The sequence below is a fragment of the Candoia aspera genome, chromosome 12, assembly GCF_035149785.1.
Source record: "Candoia aspera isolate rCanAsp1 chromosome 12, rCanAsp1.hap2, whole genome shotgun sequence".
NCBI classification, from domain to species: domain Eukaryota; kingdom Metazoa; phylum Chordata; class Lepidosauria; order Squamata; family Boidae; genus Candoia; species Candoia aspera.
The window spans coordinates 11,223,003-11,237,936 of NC_086164.1; the positions used below are offsets into that span (position 1 = coordinate 11,223,003).

Consider the following 14,934-nt stretch of genomic DNA (forward strand, 5'->3'; position numbering starts at 1 on the left):
CTTGAGGTCTTCAGACTCCTTTGGATAAAGGGTTGGGGCAATGACCTTCCAGAATGAGCTAGCTGTATTTCATAGTAGAGTCCTGGGCCTACTGCTTTTCTTTTTTTAATCTGGCAGCAGAGGAAATTTTTACCTTTTAGCTTTTCTAAAAGTAATGCAGATGTACAGGTCTACCCTGTGGAGATAAATGTGCTTTATTGAAAGATCCGTACCAGAGATTCGTACTTGCCATTTCTTAGATTAAGCCAGTTTAGAAATTGTACCCACCTGGTTTTGATCAGGATCTTGTCCTAAAACTGCAGGAACCTAGCTGTTTACAACAAAGTAACTATAGATACATTTGAAAAGAAACAGAGCAAAGTCCCCTTGTCTCTCCCAACAGCACAGACACCAGCTGGTAGGGACCCTCTTCTTAGCGATGGGAGGATAAAGGAAGACCCAGGCTGCATTCAGCGGGTCATTGTCCATCTTTACTGCTGTTTTTGGATTGTGCAGAGCTTTCGATAGCAAGCACCCAAGTTGGACTGGGCACATGGAGGCAGAAGCAAGTGCAGTTGCTTCTTAGCAAGCCTCATGGTTGTGCCTGCTCACAGCGTGCAAAAATCTGAGAGAAGAGCCTCTCTGATGCAACAGTCCAGCAACAGATTCTTTGGTGGAGTAATCAGTGAGGAGTCTGGGTCACAGCCTTCCTCTTATTTACCAGCCAGGACATGGAGCTGCGTTCTTACTCAGCCTGAAGAGTATTTTTTTTGGGGGGGGTAGTTTCTCCTTGCCAGCCAACTGGTGCTCAGGATGCAGAGAGAGGAGTCTTATCTCAGCCTGAGCTGGTCAGGGAATGGGACTGCAGCCCCTCCTCCAGCTTCCCATCTTCCCGCCCATTGTCCAAAGTCTCTGCTCCTTCGAAACAGCCAGAATCCCGGGGAATGTCTCCCTTGGCCTCTCCAGGAAATAGCTGGCTCGCCAAGGTTCCTCCTTCATCTTCAGCTTCGCTGCTTGCTGGGAAGAGAGAAGCCGGTTATTAAAAGGAAGGCTAGGCTGTGCTAAAAGTTGCACTGGAAGGAGAAGAGGGATGGTCCAGACCCTGAGTCTTGCCTGAGTTGTTCCTGGGTGAGGAATGGTAGTTCTGGTAAAACTGGCTTGTGATGAGCAGTAGCTCACAATATATGTTGGGAAACCACTAAAGATTCCTGCTCTGTGTGGGTTCCCTCTATGGCAGTATTTCTCAACCTTGGCAACTTTCAGGTGTGTGGACTTCCACTCCCAGAATTCCCCAGCCAGCCATGCCAAGATTGGGAAACACTACTCTACAGAGCCATGTTTATATGTGGCGCTTATGTGGACCATAGGAAAGGACTGCTGTATTTCAAGAAGATTTGTAATGGTCTGCCCCAACATTGTCTGGTCTGACTTAACTGATTTGCTTTCATGTCACAGTTGGTCTTTAATACAAAATGTGATGGGGATTCAAGATGGGACTTTCTGCACCCAGAACAGGTCTCACTTCAACAGAGGGGTCTGGCCATGGGAGAGGAAGAAAGAAGGCTCTTCTGGGGGGTGAGGGGTGCTTACTGTCGTAATCCAGCAGTAGATCTGCTGCTGTGAGCAGTTTGGTACGATGCTGTGGGTCAGTGATGTTCAATTCATTCAGGTGGTTCTCTTGCAACTCCTTGAAGTCCTCCAGGGTCTGGTAACCATTTAATAACAACGTAGAGGTGTGTTCCTGAACAGGGGAAAGAGGGAGAGTCCCATTGTAATGCTTGTGATAGATTACCCGAGGAGGTGGGTGAGATAACTTGCTGTTACTACTGTGGCTGTGGTAACTCTAGGAGAACATAGAAGTAAGCTAGACCTTAGTTAAAGGATTTAGAACACGGTGTGGTCCTCCAGAGACTGCTAAACGTAACTCTCGGCACTTGGGAGTTAAGTTTGCTATCTCAATTCACACCATCCAGAAGAGCCTGAGACCTGCTACGTATATTTCCCACAATGCTGCATAGGATCCTGCTGTGAAGAATGGTGTGCTGGTAGGTTCTGTGTTTGGCCAAGTGGCATATGGAGAGCTGGGAGGATAAGTAATGTTAGTCTACCAAGGTCCTGAGTCCTTTGTACAAGGTCTCAAGGAGAAAGGCTGTGCTGAAGGGTTAAGTCCTATATTAAAACAATGTATGAAGGGAAGAGAAGAGGTAGCCGGTTTCTGTTCAAAATCAGATGCAGTTTTGATTGAGGATGGAATTCAGTGGCTCGGACTAGTAGCTCAATAGTATGAATTGTACATCCTGTACTGTAGGTGTGATCTGAACAAACCTTTTTGAAAGGGGTCCCTGCTCAGGTGCAGAAGAGCTGTTCGCTCTGTGGTGTTGCTCTGTTTTTGTGTTAAGTACAAGAACTAACAATGGCCATCACAGCTATGATCAGATCCAAGCTGTTTTCATGCTTTTGGGAGAAGAAATGGGGACATCTACTTATGTATTTACTGTGCAGTTGCAGAGGCTTGGCAATCAATTCTGTAGAGTGCCAGGGATTACCCAATCTATAAGGATTCTGTGAACTGTTTTCCAAATGCTTGTGGTGGGCCATTTTTCAGGGTGTATTTAGAACTTCGCACTTCTAGTTCTGTATCCAAAGGAGTGGGAGAAAAGTGTTTTTTAAATACTAATTTTTTAAATACTAGTTTTTTAAATACTGCAACTAAAAAAAAAATCCTGAGAGGTTGCAGCAGGATAGCAAACAGAAATTCTAATGATCCAAGACAATTTTTTTTTAAAAAAAATTGTGGTTTGATCAACCCGATGTAGTGGACTCTTATCTAGGACTTCTTTATCTTTTAAGATACCACACCTCATTTTTGGTGGGTGGGGGTGAAGAGTAAAAAACGACGAGGCAAGCTTCTGTATTTAGGGGGTACTTCTCCCTTTTAAGAAAGATTTGCCCTGTTGCTAACTGCAGTGTTTACAAATGGTTATACGCATATTCTCCTACTTCTGCTTTCTGCCGTGTCTCAAAATGAAACTTAGGCAGGCACCCATTCTCCCGTCCTGCGCAGAGCCCTGAACGTGGACAAGGTCCTCACCTCAGCACCACGGGCATGGCTTCAGTTCCCTTGCTATATTGCAAGAGAGGTTGGGAGAATGGACCAACGCTGTTTCCTGTTTGTAAAGCAGAGTCCTGGCTAGATAGACCATCTGAGCGTCAAAGGCAGTGAGTAACATTATCTGATGCATGTGAAACAGGAGAATGCTGGAAACTCCCTCACCCAGCTCAAACCAGTGGCTCGTCTACTTCTGCATCTACATACTGGCCTTTGCTACGTTAGTCCACAGCAGCTGGGCAAGACCGTGGCCATCACCCTCTGGTCCTTGCTGGCTGAGAATGCCCCCCCCCCAACTTCCCAGCAGGGATCTTCCATAGTTTGAGAGGTCAGGATTGAACCTTCTGTAGCCAAGACACACAGTGCTACCTAATGGTCCCAACCCCCTATTTTCCCCACCACAGCCACCCTGTGAAGTGGGTTGGGCTGAGCAACAGAGATTGGCCCAAAGTCACCCAGCTGGCCTTTCTGTTAAGAGTGGATTGGAAGGCCCCCTGCATCATTTCCCCTCTTTGCCTTTCAGGGCATCACTGTCTGGGCAACATTCCCACCTCAAGGTTCATCCGCTGCAGCAGCTCCTGCAGCGTCTTGGGCTTGGGCCTTTTGCTCCTGTGCCGCGAACAGGTCTTTGTGGTGGATGCGGGTTCTTCAGGGATGATGCTCACGTAGATGAATTTGAAGGAGCCCACTTTGTTGTTCAGAAGGCCAGTCCAGGTGCCGACAGGAGGTTTTGCAATGATGTGAATGATATTTCCTTTCTGAACCAAATGCCACATCGTTACTGTTTTTAACCAGATCCTATTAGGTTTTCACATACAATTTAGCACAATCATGGTTCATTCTGCATGTCACAATGGGCTGGGTTTGCACAACACATTATGCCCTAAGCTGTGGTTTACAAGCCATAGCGGCTTGGTTCACGCAGCACAGGAAGCCCAAATAGAAGCACATTTGTGGGTTCCTATAACGCTAATTCCTAAGAAAGAAAACCGCAAATTTCCAAAAGTATATTGTGTTGCGGTGTCAACTTCTGGAGAAGGGCAGTAGGCATTAAGCAAAGAGAACTCCAAGTATGGTAACAACTAATCCAATCTTCTTTCTCAACCTCTACGTTCTGTCCCCCTTTGCAATGTGTAAACCTGTGGTTATTCTAATAGCTCTTTCTGTACAGTATATTGGATTAACAGTCTGTGCATAGGTTCTCTTAATGGAATCGGAGCAGTATTTTATAGGAAGTGAAATTAAATCCCCCAAACGGCCACCAAAGGCTTTTATTTATTAACCCCAATATTCTAAGTCTGCTGGCATTGTTTCTGGGCTGCAGGGTCCTTTGAATGCCTCAGATGTAGGTGAATATTTGGCTGGAAAATATGTTTGTATGCTAGTGAGAGGGAGCTTGCTTAGACTGGACCTCCTTTCCAGGGTTGGTGTGTTTCTTAGCTTCTGTAACTGTTTTTCCCTGTGTATAATCTCTGCACGATTTTCTACTGCTTTTGTTGCTTTTCTTGCCACAGAAAATTAATTTGGGAAGAAGGAACACCTGCCCTGTCTTTTTGACTCGCGGCATTAGGAACACTGCTGGAAAGCTCCCTTGTGTTAGAGAAATGCAAAGCACCCACCTGAAGTTTCAGTGAGTCTTTATCATAGGGGCTGGGAATAAAGTCTGTATGAACCCTGGCTTTTCCACAGAAGGGGCCGTCGTATGGGGTGGAGCTGATATCTTCCTTGTTGCAAAGGCTGCTCGATGTGGGACTGGACAATTCCCTTTCTAGAGGGGGACAAGTGCCAGGAGAAAGAAGCATTAGTTGACTTTATGGCAGCTTGGGGGTGGCTTAACATGGAGTTCGGCTTAGGGTGAGTTTCTCCATCCTCCTGATCTACAATTGTTCAGCAAATGCAATTCTAGGCTTTGTGAACAGATTAATTTTCAAAACATGGGAAGTAATAGTTCTACTTCATTCTGCGCTGGTTGGACCCTGCCCCTTGAATATTATGCCTGGTTCTCGACAGGGCAGACCGGAACAGGCTCAGAGAAGGACATTCTCAGGTTAGGAGCTGAATCTTTTGAAGATGGAGGGAGCAGGGGAGGCTTAGCCTTGAGAAGGTGGGAGGGGCAGAGAGATCTTTTCAGATATTTGAAGACTGTTGAGACTTGTCTTATCACCCCAGACTGCAGGACAGGGACATGGAATAATAATGTTATGGGGAGGCAGATCCCCACTGAATGCAAGGGCATTTGTTCTAACACACAGAGTGAGGATGTAGCTGACTACCCAAGAGATGGTGGGCTCCTCTTTGTTGAATATATTCACGTACAGACTAGAGCAGGGTTTCTCAACCTCATCAACTGAAAGGTGTGTGGACTTCAACTCCCAGAATTCCCCAGCCAGCTTGCTGAATTCTAGGAGTTGGAAGTCCACACATCTTCAAGTTGCCAAAGTTGAGAAACCCTGCTCTAGTTGCTTTCTGTAAAAAGGGAATGAGGTGTTCCTTGGAATGGACCGCCTCCCCACCCTCACTTTGCAGTGGCATGGTTTAGCTCCAGCTTTACCACTTCCATGTACAGTAAGTCTTAAACTAAGGCTGCATTGAAGCTGGATGATCCCTTTACCATTGGAGGCACAGGGGCTGTTGGTCTCCTGGGTTGCGGCTGGAAAGATGGGGGCTTCGTCTTCAACAGGGCTGTGGGCTGGAGATGCAGGAGTCTCAGGTTCAACCTGCTCCTGCAAGAGCAACATGAAATCGTAAAGACCTCTTTCTCCCCAAGGCAGAAGCACAGATTGGCCCTGGTTGGCTCACTTCCTTGCCAGGCCTGGCACTGGTAAAGCCCATGCATGAGTCTTGGGGAAGAGGATCCATGTGGCACATGCAGAGTGTTTAAAAAGAAGGAATGGCCCATTTCACACTACCATCAACAGGTTGCTATGAAGGGGTGTGAGCAACCTACTTGGGGTGTCTCCCTGGGAACACCCCATTATTAATTGTTTGCAGCACCAGACTTGATTCTCACCTCCCCCCCACTTTTCTGAGATCTACTTCTGAGGACTGGCCAAATCATTGGCCAGCTGCACTTAGTGTGGGAGACGGATAGTGGGAATTGGAGGTGTGGGTGTGGGATGGAATGACGACACAAAACGGAAGGAACTATCACTATCAGGTCAGTTTAAGAACTAGTTATCGAGTATACACAGCCTGATCAACCTGGTTAGGTTTTTTGTGACCGAGTGTATTGTGTGAATGCTGAGTTAATGCAGTGACCGAGTTAAATGTGTTGGGCAAACGCAGCCCCTATTTTGTTTTGCAAGCAATATGGCCTTTTTTTGCAGGACTCCAGTGTGCCATTTGTGAGCAACCATGTGCTTATGGCTAAATGCCACAGCAAAGCCACCCAAGTGGTTGTTCAGTGTGCATTCTCCACATTCCCTCTGAAAATTTGAAGTGTTTTCACTGGCTCCAAATGGGAAGGCCCTTAATACTGTCTGTTCTCAGCAACAGTAGCTGATCAGGCGGTGATGCTTAGCACCCTAGGGTGATTCTGACAGCCTTTCCCATCCTATGAATTGGAAAAAACCTATACTGAAGTGACATTGGCTGCCCTTGTTGCCCATCCCTCTCCTCTGTTCCCAGTCCCCTGGCTTGGGAATGGGTGTAAAGGATTTTAGATCTGGCCTTGGGAAAAGAAGGAGCAGCCCATTTAAGGGGAATTTGGAGAAAAGATTATCCAGTCCAGAGCTAGGAGGAAGCGTGAGAAAAACTCAACCCTTCTTGATGTTGTTTAGTATAAGACGGCATAGTGAGGAATTTGGACAGGCTTTCAAGATTCTGTCGTTACACCCTACAACAAGAAAGTAGAAAGGATTTCGGGAATCCTTGCAGTACTGTATCTGCTACTTGACTTGACCTACTGTACCATGAAGGGCTGACCTCTGTCTTGAAAGCCTGTCCCCCTCTGACCCATCTTACACCAAACAAAATCAAGGTGGGGTTATTTTGAGTTTCTTTCACTTTTTTCTCTGGACGGAGTAATCTCTTCTCCAAGTCCCCCCTTAATGGCTCAGGCATACTTGCCCCACAATCAGCTTTCAGTTCCTTTATAGTGGGTGACAAAGAGCAGCTTTCCCCCATTTTCAGGCTGCCCTTGCGTGGTGTTTGAGTAAAGGGGGAAATACTGGTTTAACACGGATATGGCTAGAGACAACTTAAGCCTGTCTCACTCTTGGGCTGGGGTGAGATGAGAGCAATTTCATGGGAACCCTGTGGGCATGTTTATGCTGTGGTTGGGTGCAAGTAAGCTCAGTATTGGGCAACGACAGAAGTCAGCCTCCTTGGCTACCTGCTGAAGAGCTCGCAAGCAGAACCTACTGGTCCTCACTGTTGCGTGTTCTTTTTTTCTCCTTTCACAAAACCACAGTGAGAAGGATCTCTCTCTCTCTCCCTCTCTCTCTCAGAGAGAGATGGTGCAAATAAATAGGCTGGGGTGAAAAGGTTAAGTGCTGGACAATGGTGGGATAGTGGGACTGTTTAGGAAGGGGGTATCTTACACAACTCTCACATGAAGACACAATGTGGAGTGGACAGAGTCTCATCTCTCACCTGATCTACCAATGCTTTAGCCACGGCCTTGCCCATCTTCCGGTTCATGGTGCGGGAAATGGCGGCTCTCCATCGCTTGCCCAGCTTGGAGCGTCCCAAGTCATCGGGGCTAGGTGGTGGGTTGGGCTGGTTGCCTTCAGGGACCTGCAGAGAAAGCCATGGACCTTGGGCATTCCAGGAAGGAAGAGGACGACTCCCTGTTGGCATGGGATTGGGTGAATTGAGTTCAGGAATGGACCTTCCTAGCTTGGAACTTTGTTTTGGGACTCAGTCTCTGATGAAGAAGTCTGCCTTTCAGGAAGCAAACTGTGTCTCTGTCCAACCAGTGGACTGCAATGAAAGACAGAGCAATGGAGGAGGTAAAGATAGGGATGGGGGGTGATGTTAGGTGACCGGCCACTGATGATAGTGGGAATTGAGCCAAGGCTGGAGATGGGGAAAGTGAGAATCCAACGCAACTGCCATTGGAAGGGTGGCCTGGAAGAGCCCAAGACCAGGATCAAGGGCAGAGTGGGTGGGGTGTTACCTCTTCCTCTTCCAGGCTGAACGCCCTGTCGTTCATCAGCGGGGAGTTGGGTTTGGATTTGGCAAAGTCCTTGAAACTGCTGGACCGCTGCAGTGACAGCTGGTGGGAGAAGCAGAGACGGTCGTGAGTAGCATGTATTCCGGAGCAGAAGAAGCCAATGGGTCTTGGGAATCCTGCAGCCATCTCTTTTTATTTTACTTCATTTCATGTCATTTATGTAGCTGCCCATCTCACATCCGTGACTCTGGGCGGCTTACAATATTCTTGGTTATAGGGCTGGCAGATGGCGCTGCGGCCACAAGTGGATGGAGTTGCCAGGAGACCATTGTTCTGTTGCCTATTGTCCTCTGTCCTTCACTGCCTCTTACATGTGAAGGCACACACACACACAAAGAGTCAGTCAGTCAGTGAACTGGATGATGCAGAAGGCTATGTAAAAATCCTAAGTTCTCCTTCCCATCTCTATTTCTCTAGACTGGTTCCAGTAATTGAAAATAAACGTGTTGTTTCCCATTTGCCCCTCCCACTCCACCCTCTGGTGGAACATGCCAGCTTTTCAGATTATAAGGTCCTTGGGGCGAGGTCCTATTCTCTTGTAGACCACCAAGCCCGCTGATGGAGGGATGCTAATAATAATAATGGTGATGGTTGATGAGGAACAGGTTAAAAGCCAGCCATGGAGCAAGAGATGCTGTTGACAGAGGGGCCGTGGTGGGACTGCGGCTCAGTATCAGAGAAGGAAGGAAGAGTTCTGAGGAAGGATGAGCAGTTAAATAAGCCAATGTGTGATGTGGTTAAAGTGTTGGACTAGGGGTCAGGGCACTTGGGTTCCAGCCCCCTCTTAGCTACAGAAACTCATTGGGTGATCCTGGGTCGCTTGTTCTCTTTCAGCCCAAACTATTGCAAGGGGTTAATGGGGAAAGAGGAGGAGGAGGGATTGCTATGTACATTGCCTTAAGCTCCTGAACGAAAGGCAGGATGAAAATCTAATAAATACATATATAAAGGGGAAACACTTCTATGCTATTTCTCCCTAGGACCAAATCTGGGTGTTCAAATGGCAGCTTGCCTCTGCCTAGCCATTTCTAGTTTTGCAATCATTAAACCCATAAATCATTTTAACCCATTAAAAGGGTTATTTTGGGGGGCTTGTGTATTCCTAGCTACCTGGGTGCTCAAAGAATGAAATCCAGTAGCAGACTTGTCTTGGGATACCTCTGCTCATCCATACACTTGGGGCCACTTGTTAGCCTAGTCAGCACTGCTCACTTCCAGAGACAGAATACTGGGTTGTCTGGATGTCCCTCTAAGTTGATCTAGCTATTGCCTGCCTGCCTGCCTGCCTCCCCCCTCCCTCCCTCTCAAGTTCTCTCTCTTTTTTGCAGAGTTGCTCAAAATCACTTAGATCGATACCGTGCAGAGGAAGTGGGTTAGCATCAGGTGACCAGCAGTTGCCCCCCCCCCCAGAATCCAAACACCTGGGAGAGAGGCAAAGGCAGCGGCGGGGTGACTTCCGCTGCTTTAGAAACCCAGTTTGTACCGAGAGCCAGTTTGGTGTAGTGGTTAAGGCACCAGGCTAGAAACCAGGAGAATGTGTGTTTTAGACCTGCCTTAGGGACAAAGCCAGCTGTGTGACCTTGGGCCAGTCACACACACTCAGCCCCAGGAAGCAGGCAAGGGCAAACCACTTCTGAAAAACCTTGCCAGGAAAACTGCAGGGACTAATCCAGGCAGTCACCAGGAGTCAACACTCTCTTGAAGGCACCAAACCCCCCAAAACTCCAGGAAGGAGCCCTGCCAACCTGTGCATGCCCACTTTGCGGTTCTGGAAAGATGTGCTCAAACCCAAAAACCAGATTACGTGCCTGGGTGCATTTAGCAAAGTTGGAAGGGCAAGTCCAGGATGCTGAGGTGGGAGGGGCAAGTACAGGATGCTGAGATTCAACCCCAGTTCTACATTCAGATACGCTCATGCAAATATTGGTTATTGCTAGAGCTAAGCAAGAAATCTGTCATCTTGGAAGAACAGGAACCAGAGTTGATCTACCCAAATATACATTCAACCCTTTGCAGCAGCACCAACCACATTTCTGGAGGCACCTCGCATTGTAGGAAGGATGCTGCACTCTGCAAACCTGTGGTGTTTGCAAAGCCTGTCCCCAAAGCGTATAGCTGCTTTGCTGAAAAAAACAGGCTATTTGTAGACTTGCAGGCTGTAGCTTGTTATTCAAGAAGTAGACTCAAATGGAGGCCTTTCCTGAAATTAACCTGTTGCCAACCTTATTTCACGTTGACATTAAGCTCATCTTTTCATATTGTGAAATTGGGATCCTAGAGAGAAAGATGAGAAAATGAAGAGAGATGATAAAGAAGGGAGAACTGATACAAGCAGATGGGGAAGGCCCAGAGGATGATGATGAGGAAAAACATTAGCTGCTGCAAAATGTGATTGACTCAGTTAAAAAAAAAAAAGGATTTCAAGGAAGCCTAAACCAACAGGGAAACTGGTTTCTTTTACCCCTTCATCCTTGATTTTAAAATAAAGGTTAATAAGTGCTTGCTAAGTTCATGTGCATCATGCTAAGCCATTTTCTTAAGCCTACCTTACTGAAACCCCAGCTGGTTGGGTCCATACAACCTTCTACCCAAACCATGGTTTACAAACAACTGCTGGGTTTGCACAGTAAGCTAAGCCAAGACCAAACAAGTGACATTACATGGCTCAGTACAATGTGGGGATCCGACCACTGTTTGAACAAAGGCTTTCACACTCTTCTCACATTCTGGTGGGAAACGTCTTCCAAGAAAGTATACTTGGGCATCATCTTAAAACAGCGACAAAAAGGGTTTCTTTGGAAGTACACCTTTGGCCCACGTGCAAAAGCATGCCAAAGATGATTTGATCCAAACCTTTCTTAGTCATGGGTTCAGATTTATTTCATTGAGCTGCATCTTTGAAACATTTCCCAATATTTAGGAAAGTTAAGGGAGCATGAAAAATGGATCCCTTTAGTTTTCAAGACTGGACTGTTTTGCTCCTATTTTTCTGGGGCTCATCCTGATAAACTGACCCAACCCACTATGCTTTTATAGAATGCAGTTTTCCATGAAGTGGAAATGCAAACTCACAGAGAAATTTCTCTCTGCTCATCATGCTGCTTAAAGCAAGGGCAATAAGCTTGATGTTTAAAAATCTATGTATTTATAATTCACATTTCTAAAACTGGCCAACTTTTAACTTAAGTAGTGTACAGTACAAATCAAAAACCAAAGAAATAGAACAGCACCGGACAACAAAAAAGAGATAAAACCTCTTGGAAAGGAAGCCCACCATACTTCCTAGCCCAAAGCCTGGGGAAAGAGCTAGGTGTTCAAGGCTCATTAATGGTGAGCAGGATTGGGGTCATTTGAATTTCTGAGGGGTTCTGCTCCAGAAGGCAGGCACTGAGACAGAGAAGGCATGCTTCCTGGGTCCCCTCCGATGGCATTGTTTAATGGATGCGACCTGGAGCATGCTGATTGTGTCTGATGTTATACAATGGACAGAAACAAACAGATGGATGGTCCCTCAAATAACTAAGCCTATGCCCTGTAGGACTTTGCAGGTGATAACCAGCACCTTGAATTGCATCCAGAAGCCTACAGTACAGTTTGCAAAGCAGAAGTGTCACGTGGGTATACTGAAACATGCCCATAATTGCTTGCAACACCACATTCTGGTCCTGCTGAAACTTCTGAGGGTTCTTCAGAGCATGTAAAGTGCATTACAGTCATCTGCACATCAGGTAGCCAAGTAGGACAGTGAAAAGGGCCTCCTGGTCTGGGTACAATTGGTACCCAAGATGGATCTGTGGGAAGTCCTTCCTGGGTACAGTCACCACCTGCTTTTCAAGCAGGAGCCGAGAATCCAGAAAGATGCCCAATTTGTGCATCAGTTGCATCTGAATGTAACTCCGTTCAGTACTAGTGAAGGAAATTCTCTGGATCAGGAAGGTCCATGCACCTACAACTGTTTGATCTTGAAATGGTTAAGTCTGTTCCTCCCCATCCAGACCCAAATAGCCTCCAGGCTCTGGGACAGTCCTAACCCTAACAATGACAACATCACTCAGTCAGGGGTTCAGATATACAGCTGATTATCATCAGCATACTGCTAACTAACCCCAACCAACCACCTCACCCAGCAGCTTCATGTAGACAGGAGAGGTGAGGGTATTGAACTCCGTGGCACCCCAAAGGTCAGGACATGACCCCATGCCCCTTGTCAACACCAACTGGCACAGAGAAGGGAGAAAAGCCACTGCAACACGATGCCCTCCACTTCCAACTCCTGTAGCCAGTCCATTTAATGGGCTGTGAGAATAACCTTGGGAGACAGGAGGAGGACCACAGCCTGGACAATGGTCAGACAAAAGATATCTCAGCCCACAGAAGGAATGGGGGCCTGGGAAGCATCTCAGAAGGGACCCTCCCTGGCTCTCTGGAAAGTAAAGGCAGGGGAGGGGGAAGTGCTTTCAATCTTGCAAGATTCTGTTAATGTAACCTTACAATAAAGATACTGTAGTGAGAGTACTCATAGGTTTTGGGATCTTGTCTGGACCAGCTCAAAAGGCTGACAGTCCAACAGGATACCATGATTGATGGTTCCAAAGGCTGCTGAGAGATCAAAGAGAGGCAGGATTCACCAGGCAAAATACATACTTTTAACATTAAAGAACTCTGCGATGTCTTTTGGCTAGCGGAATGGAATGTAGCTCATTATCCTCCTCTATCTAAATCTGAAATGTGTAATTTCAGCCGTATGTTTTTCAGATAGTACAAACATAATTTCATTGCTTGTATAAAACCTGAGAGTTAAGAATAGCTCTAGACAGAAAAAAAATATCCTAGCTTTTTTCTCCCTAGTAATACACCTACAATCTGATGAAAGATCATTTGCTTTTCCATTTTCTGTTAAAGGAGAAGAGATTGTTCGGGAAATTCTCAGGGTGCTTCTGCGCTTTAGTGACAAGGTGGCCAAAGAGTGATTGTGACTGCCGTCTCTTCGCACTATCAGCTCTCCAGCGACCTGTCGCCTCCTTGGCTTCCCACATTTTAATCTCAAGGAAAGACACCATGATAAAACTCCTCTCGGAGGGCTTTTTCCAGCTGGGAAATGAGGGCAGCCAGGGAGGCTGCAGAGGGATGGAACGATGTGTCACAAAAACGACACAACCGATAAAATCAGTGACAAAATATGACCCAGAGAAATCTGGAAGAAAGTTGAGAGTCCAATTTTGGTACAGCACATGTAAAGAATCCTTGTGATTTGGGGGCAGATTGTCATGGGTTCTACCGGTAGATTTGGATGGATTACTGGAACACTCCTGACATTAAGTGCAATCTCACTACCCAAAGACTTATATGAGTGCCATTGTTTTCACAAAACCTGTTCTGGGAGCAAAAGGCAAGCCAGCAAAACTGCCGTCAAGAGCATCTGTTCAAAATGGTTCATGGCTTCAGGCAGTCACAATACCCCTCTCCCTCCCTCCCTCCCCTGCAAGGGCTGTCATTCTCCCGGAATGCATCTCTCTCCTTGCTTGCTCCTCTTCATTAGTGTGACCCCCACAGCCTTACTGCTCCCCCTGCAAGAGATCCCGAAAGCCCTTTGGGTGGTTGTGATGATGTCCCTGATTGGGTGGACATCTGCCCCATGCAAGTAGGATCAAGAAGAGGCACAAGGGGATGATGGCGATATTCCAAACATGGAGTGGGGAAATGGTGTCGGTGCCTGTAAGGGGGCAGGACTCAAACTCGCTATATGTGGTCTTTGATTCCTTCATCCCCCAACTTTAGGCAAAGCATCCCCCGCCACCTTTCTAAAAACTCTACGTCTGGAGGGTTGACACCCAAGGTAGGGAGTCCAGGCAACCTTCTGCACCTCTTCCTTGTCCTGCAGTCATCTTCATCAGGTCAGCCAGGCGATTGCCTTGCAAGGGCTCAGGACAGACCCTCCCCCACTCACCTTCCTCTTTTGGACTGGGTCCTTCTCACTGGCATTGGATGGCTTCCGGCGCAACATGGTGTCCCCTCCAGAGCGCTTCAATTCATTGATCGGCAATGCAGGAGGATGCCAGAGAGAGCAGATGAGCACCGCACGAGAAGCCCCAGAGGCCAGGAAGTGGGCAGGAAATCACTGCATCACATGGGCCTCCTTTTCCCAGCAACTGGGCCTCCACAAGCAACGAAAGCGAGACCCAGCCCTATGCTTGCACATTTTTACACAGGAAGGAAGTGGCAACCTGACACGTTCATAAGGACTGGCCTTGCCTGAAGCAGTCCTGTCGTTTCTGAAAAGATAGATGACTTTGGGAGGGAGGGAGAAGTGTTTTGGTATGCCTTTTCTTCATATAGGGCAAGGCTGAGCACTTTGGTTTTGTTGAGGTTTACAGAACTATCAGAAAGTATGATGGACATCCACCAGATGGCAGCAGAGAGAGAGAAACTTCTAACCCTTTGCTACCCTCTTGGGGGTCATCTGAATCTTTGCAGCTCAGATCTGATATCCCTAGATTTATGGTAATGGATAGAGAAGGAAGAGCAGAGAATTTGGGCCACCTAGAAATGCCTCTGTATAGCATTTCCTTAAGTTTCAGCCAGCTTTTCATGTTCAGGGCAGGGGATTGATCCCTTCTGCCCTCTCTTTTATTCTTATAACATTCCCCAACCCACCTTGCATTGATCAACA

The 14,934-nt window shown here is 47.0% G+C and overlaps 1 protein-coding gene across 1 annotated transcript; it reads right to left on the reverse strand.

The window, feature by feature from the left end:
• Nucleotides 1-790: 790 nt before the first annotated feature.
• On the reverse strand, nucleotides 791-14,421 carry SASH3 (SAM and SH3 domain containing 3). The gene is made up of 8 exons (XM_063313677.1): nucleotides 14,212-14,421; nucleotides 8,208-8,306; nucleotides 7,682-7,825; nucleotides 5,700-5,811; nucleotides 4,708-4,856; nucleotides 3,640-3,846; nucleotides 1,570-1,720; nucleotides 791-996 (listed from the first exon to the last, which is right to left on the reverse strand). Exons 1-8 carry the CDS (start codon nucleotides 14,266-14,268, stop codon nucleotides 815-817), a joined length of 1,101 nt encoding a protein of 366 aa, XP_063169747.1. The 5' UTR covers nucleotides 14,269-14,421; the 3' UTR covers nucleotides 791-814.
• Nucleotides 14,422-14,934: the final 513 nt, after the last annotated feature.